At 35.6% G+C, this 7,183-nt stretch overlaps 1 protein-coding gene across 1 annotated transcript; it reads right to left on the reverse strand.

The window, feature by feature from the left end:
* Positions 1–3,995: 3,995 nt before the first annotated feature.
* LOC136785346 (piggyBac transposable element-derived protein 4-like) lies at positions 3,996–6,353 on the reverse strand. The gene is made up of 8 exons (XM_066746392.1): positions 6,322–6,353; positions 5,753–6,201; positions 5,638–5,644; positions 5,390–5,523; positions 4,962–5,302; positions 4,445–4,535; positions 4,105–4,225; positions 3,996–4,047 (listed from the first exon to the last, which is right to left on the reverse strand). Exons 1-8 carry the CDS (start codon positions 6,351–6,353, stop codon positions 3,996–3,998), a joined length of 1,227 nt encoding a protein of 408 aa, XP_066602489.1.
* Between the last annotated feature and the right edge of the window lie 830 nt (positions 6,354–7,183).

Raw genomic sequence — 7,183 nt, forward strand, 5'->3', positions numbered from 1 at the left:
TTTTGCGTGCCCCTGAAAATGCTGCTGGGATTCTGTGAGGATTATCGGCGAGTCGTCGTTAACGCGCGTCACGAGCTCTTTCTCATTCGCGCCCGGGACGATACAAACGCCATTTACTCATCGGTGAAAATCACCAATTCGTCGATCAAGCTGCTACGAGTGCAATGGAGAATACCCCATGTGACCCTGAACGAATTTACGAAACTCCAATTTCTCAGTATCGTCGAGCAGGACAAGAGTCTGTCACTCGCTTTTCGCGCCTGGGAACTTTACGAGTATCCCCTTCTGCCCAAGTCGCAGCGACACACGTGGTCCGTGAAAGCGTCCACGCAATTGGAGAAGCCACGATACGTCATTCTGGCGTTCAGAACGAACAAAAAGAGTAATCAGCACGAGGATGTGCTCAAATTCAGTCATTGCAAAGTACTCAATGTCAAACTCTATCTGAATTCCGAATCTTATCCGTACGATCGTCTCGACACTGATTTCACGAAATCCCGCTACTCCGTCCTCTACGACATGTATGTAAAGTTTTTCACCTCCTATTACGCTGGTGAGAAACTCGCGAGACCCATGCTCGACTATACGGACTTCTTGACGTACGGGCCGCTCTTCGTCATCGACTGCTCGCATCAGAACGAGTCCATAAAAACCGGCACGGTCGACGTCAAACTCGAGATCGAGTGTATGGAAATCATTCCGGATAATACTACAGCCTATTGTCTAATTATACACGATAAAATTGTACAATATAATCCTTTTACGAATATTGTTAGAAATCTAAGTTAATAAAAATTATTGTTAGAAATATAAGTTTATAAAAAAAAATAAAATACTTTTTTAAAGTTCTTAATGTTTTATTCCTAAATTCTACATTACGGGAGATGAGACGTGGGGAATAAATAAATAAATATTAATAAATATAAGGAGCAATTAAGTTTTATTTCTTAAACAAACAATTTTTAATTTTTATTCTTAAATTCTACATTGTGGTATTTACCACCTTTATATATCATTATTAAATTATTTGCTACCGCAGCGTTTTGCAGCTGCTTCAATTCCTCCAAGTCATCTGCCAGTTTTGCCTTTCTTCCAGGCAAGAATAGCCATTCATCACTTGCCAATTTTACAATTATTTTCACCCCATATTTTGTTTTAATTTTCTCAACTTCTAAAATTTCATAATTTTGATCCTCCTTTAAACTATCTAATTTAACAAATTGTTTAGGTATTATGTTTCCCAGATTATTAACTTTTGTAAAATTCATTTTTATTTTATTGATCTCTCTATAAAAAAAAAATGATTAGCCTTATTATAGTTAAAAAAATCATTTTTTTTTAAATGCATTTACTAATCAAATGAAAAAAAAATGTTTCCTTACCTTTATTTTTTATTATATAAAAACAAAAGAAGTTTTTTTTCTAACACACTTAATCTCTTTCTTTTCTTCGATACGTCTGACACTACTGGATCTGCTTTGCAGAATAAGTTTTACAGACTGAAGCTTTTTCTTCTTCTTCTTCTGCTCTTCACTTGACTTCTCTGAAAACGATATTATCGTATGTTAAGCGTATTTAATTTCAATGTTTTGGAAGGGGTAATTTTCTTTTCTTTCTTGCGATGCATTTGCATTGTGATTGACCAATAGGTTTATAACACAATAGAATGAAATATCTATACGGGGATTATTCAGAGGGTATAGTGTATCCTTTTTGATTAAGAAAGAATGTACTCTTAAGTGTTATCAAATGTAACTTTATATTTAACAAATGAACGACAAAACCTTTCTCTCGACGAGATTTCTTCAGAGGCTTCATTCAGTCCTCGAACATTCATCAGTGCGGATATTACAATAGTAAATTAAAAAGAAAAAAATGGAAAGTGAACGGTGTTTAGTGACAATAAATCCAGTAGAGGAGGAGGAGTAAAATCCAGCAGAATCGATGTCTGATTACATTAAGAGAATTAACGATTCTCATAATCGTTATTTCGAAGAATATGAAGCTATGCTTCAACATAATATGCACATGAAATGTAAGTACTTATTTTATTTTCTTTTAAAAGAAAAAACCCACCCATCTATACCGATTGTTTATGTCGTAATACATGACATAATTATAATGTCAATAAATAGAATCATGAAAGAATTTTACGACACAAATATTTTTGAAAACTGTTAACAATCACACTATTTGACCAATTGTTTTTTTATTCAAAACGAAGAATAACGAAAAAAAAATTTAATTTTTTTCTTTTATTTTTACCAGCCATTGATTTAGAGGAGAGGGAGGAAGAAGAAAAGGAGGAGGAGGAGGAGGAAGAAGAGGAGGAGGTGATTTTTGTAAGTATACTTGCTTTGTAAAATAGTTATTACAATATCAAAAAAAAAATAACAAAATGTTTTCAAATATGTCCCAGGTTAAAAATATGATCACACAAACGGAGTCTGTTGCTGCAAGAACAGAGGCTACGCAAATAGAGCCTCAGATAGATCTCACACCACATTATTGGTGTATAAATTGCAAAAAAATTGGTCACCTACACATCATTTGTTCACTTCCTGAATGGTGTAGCATTTGTAAAAAATATATACATCATGCAATTGAATGTCAGAAAAATTTCTAAAAAAGCATTGTAAATAAAACTTTTTTAATAAGTCAATAAATTATAAAAATAAGCATTGTATTTAAATACTCAGTCTCCTTCTCTACCTTTCTCTCTTTCTCTGCGTCCACTGCTTAACGTAAGAGGGGGGAGGCCACTTGTGTACCCTACGAGTTTAACGTCGGGGGAGGAGGCCGCGATACTGGAGGGGGAAGGTCACGTGTGTACCCTACGAGTTTAATGTCAGGGGGGGGGGGGGGAAGCGATAATGCGCACAACCGCAGAGGGGGCAATTCCCCTACTTCCCTTACCCTCGCGGGACCCCGACCCCCTCGCCACGCGATCCCAGAACCCTCCTAGCTACTCTACTGGCATGACATAGGTTGAGATAATCTTAAGGATAGGGTATAAAAATTCTTAGAACAGTTTTTTATTCAATATCTAAAATTTTATAAGAGCTAGGACTCAATAAGTTGTCCAATCAAAATATTAATATTCCTGAAATTGATATTAAATTATTATTCTCCCCAAATCGATGGAGAGCCTCCATGCAAAGGGTGAACCTGACCTGGGGTGTAGTAAAAGTTAGGACTAAATAAGTTGTCCAAGCAAAAATGTTAATATTCCTGAAATTGATGTTAAATTGTTATTCTCCCCAATAGGGGAGACTATTAAAATTGTATCCTTTCATTTAAAGGATATTTTGTGATCCGTTGCATAGGTTTAGTTAAATACCATACCATTAACGCGAAAGAAGATTAAGGAAAGCAGTCACCTAGCGGTGACTACTGGAACTAGCAATTAACTCAAGCTAGTTTATCTGTGTAGCAGAGCCGGAAATAGTTAGGCTACGTAAGGTAACTAACCATCGACTTCGAAGGGTGAAAAAACCTTCCCTCAACTAGGATCCCCGTAGGATAACAAACAAACGGTACCATAGGGTGAAAAATAACCCCTCCCTAACCAAACTCGTTCCCACTATAAGAACTTCCAATTGTGACAAAGGGTGAAAAATACCCCCTCCCTCCCTAACCAAACTCGATCCTAATATAAGACCCTTTCATTCCTCATCCCCACCACTACCATACTAAGAGAGTCTTATCCCCACCCATCCCCTTTCCACACCACAAAACAGCTACCCCCACTCCCTGTCATCGGAACTGCATTGCTACACTACTCACAGAGAATAGAAATAGTTCACTGCGTAACTTCAGCACTGGCATAATTTTTGAAATTACTCAATTTTCCAACAAACACACTTGTCAGTTCTTAGGTTACCTTTGTGCATCCTATCTTGACAGATAATTTTGTAAGACAGTTTTTCCTTTCTTGCACTCTTCTGTCTTATGCTGGGTAATTATTTACTTTTATATCTCACTTATTTTCCATCTCAATTTTTCAGAAGCACATTCAGTCTACTTTCAGCTGATTTACCATATGCACTAGCAATTTAGTAAATTCAGCTTACACCTTACTAAATGAGAAATCATAAAGTTTACCTATACTCGTCACTTCCATCCACAATTCGACGCACAAAAAATACGATACTTGTCGTTATGAAAATCAGCTGTTCTGTTTCCTCTGTCATTTCAATTTTACGTATCGTGACATCGGTGACAGCTGCACATATACGCACTGAGTTAGTGTACGTGAAGGTTTGGCCCACCGACACGAAGGGTGTCCATCCTTGTATTTGAGGAACATGGACAATGACGCACACACGCGCCTTTCTCTCCCTCCACCTTCCCACTTCTTACCACTAAAGGGAGAAGCGTGAGCGCGTAGTGGGAGATGACCCCTCTAGCATAACTCCTAGCATGCCCAAGTGGTGGGGGATACCTCCCCTACTATAATAACTTCGCTCAGCACTACCTACTGTTGCCGATAGATGGCGCTGAGGCTGGAGGGGAGGGCTAGAGTAGGGCCTTCGCTACGCGTACAGATTCCCGTTAATAAAAATCAAAATAAGAATTATATTATATAACTGCTCTGTCTATCTATTTACAAGTATAAAGTTAACCCATTTGCATCACACAGAAAAGTGAAAAATTCGTTCTTATCACCAAACATTTTTTTTATTGTATTTAAATAAAAATGTTTTCAAATGTTAAAAATAAAAGCAATATTACATAAATAAAGAAATTTTACTTCATAATAGATTAATAATTATGAGAGGAATGAAATCTAATTATTTTGCTCAAAGTGATAATGCTTGAAATGATCAATGCATAATGCCACATGGCAATTATCACATTGATAAAATGTATCTTTTCTTTTTTTTCTGATAAACAAACTACACAGCGTTTGCGAGCTTTCTTTGATGAATTCGTTTCAAGAAGGATTGGAAAATGTTGACCCCTAAATCTTCCTGGCAATGATAAACATGGTGTAATTGTTCTTTTTTTTTATGGGTATTGATTTTAGGTATATTTTTTTCAAGTATTTCTTCCGCTAATTTTTGTTTGAACACGTGGAATGCTCTGTCCTTATAAATTGTTTTGTAAACAATATAACTGTTCAAAAGAATCATGTCCAGACAATAAAAAAACTCCTTTTTATACACCTTGTGATAACGTCGCATAGTGTGAAATTTACTGAGAAGTTGATCTCCTCCGTCAACTCCGCCTATGTTTTTGTTATAATCTAAAACAACTGTTGGTTTTATAACATTTTCTTTAGTTTTGTAATTTTTTTTCCCTGAATCAGAAAATTGTAGATTATGCATTGTTGATAGCATGTTGACATCTTTTTTGTCTTTTCACTTTATTGCGGAAATATTTTTACATTGTAGTATAGCTGCTTCACCTCGTTTTAATTTTTTACTTTCTAAGGCTTTAGGCATATGTTTTCTATTTTTTCTCACCGTGCCACAAATATTTGTTTTTAATTTATACAATTTATTATAAAAATCAGGTGAGCTATACCAGTTATCAATATATAAACAGTTCTTTTTCCAACAAGTTACTTTCCTTCATCATATCTAGAACAATTTTCGTGCTAGCTAGCCCCTTTTTACACTTATCCTTTCCTACATAAACCCTGAAATGATGTATATATTTTGATCTAGAATCGCACAGTTTGTAGTATTTTATTCCAAATCGGGCTCTCTTTGTTTTGTTATATTGAATGTTGAAAATCTGCTTCTACATTTCATCAAGGATTTATCCAAGGAAATGTCCCGGTTTGGCGTGAATACTTCTTTGAATCTTTTGTTGATCATGTCCATTATTGGTCTAATTTTACGTAAGGGATCATCAGGCTGCAAACGCTCATTATCAACAAAGTGTAATTTTCTTGAAATTGCCATGAATCTATTTCGAGACATCACTGTTTTGAAGTACGGCATTTCAACGCTTTTATCCGTACTCCAATAACTTTGCAGTGTAGGTTTTTGCACCGTGGAGATCAATATAATGAGGGCAAAATAAACTTCTAATTCCTCTACAGAAACTTCTTTGAAACTTGAATCTTCTTCACCAAATCGATTAGTCTCAGTCACAATATGTTCAAGAATGTCGTTTGTTAAAAACAGGTGGTATACGTTCTGTCTAGTAAAATTCTTGATGTTTTGATTTACACCACTAACAGATGTAAATCTATGAAATTTAAGTTTATCATTTTTTTCCTCCCACTCAAAATCACTCTCACTCTAATTACTATCGCTACTATCAGAAGAAATCACCATAGAACGTCTACGTTTTCTAGATCTAATTAACTCTTCACTGCTGTCGGAAATATAACCATCCATTTTTTTTTTATTTTTCTATGTTATTTTACCGTGAAACTATTCGCGATCACCTCTCTGCATTGGTTGAGAGCCAAATGCGCATGGGTATAATATACGCTCTGGTGATAAATGCCCAAGTGCAATGTGCGCATATATGCGCGCTCTGGTGATAGTGGCCAGGCAAAATGCGCGCATATGTGCGCTTATGATGCAAATGGGTTAAGATAATTATACAGTTATACATGGGATTTCTCCCCAAATATACCGTTAACTTCTAAAGACAAGAGCAATGTAGTTATAAATATTTACAAGAATATATCTATATATAAATAAGAAATAAGAGAGTGAATATTAGATAACACTGAGGAGGTGGATCAATCGTATGACTCTCAGTCCAGGCATGAACAAATCCAACCGGACAAAAGACCCTTTTCAAGTTTATCCAACGCTAGCCCTCCAAGAACCTAATTACTTGCTGCACTATCCCTGTAGGAAATATAAAGCACAAGCAAAAAGGTAACACCAGGTCAAGTAAGGCGTAGCCAAGTCCATCAATATCTAAATCATCACTAAGAAAATTACATAACTAGGGTTGTCCACCGGAGTCTCTGAATCTCTTGTTTTAATGTGCTTATGCACCAAATTTATTAACCTTATGTTAACTATAATATAATTTCAACACCTAGTCAGGAAGCAATTGATTGAAATCAAACTATGTGCAAAGATATAAGTAAGGAAGAAAAATAAAAGTATATATATATATATATATATTTGGCATCAAAGCCTAATTCCTGTCATCGTACAGGCTATGGAATTTATAATCCAACTCATCTCAATGATAGTCCACTTTC

Source organism: Prorops nasuta, unplaced genomic scaffold, assembly GCF_024137725.1.
Source record: "Prorops nasuta isolate Cenicafe-Biocafe unplaced genomic scaffold, Cenicafe_Pnas_1.2 PNAS00267, whole genome shotgun sequence".
Classification (NCBI taxonomy): domain Eukaryota; kingdom Metazoa; phylum Arthropoda; class Insecta; order Hymenoptera; family Bethylidae; genus Prorops; species Prorops nasuta.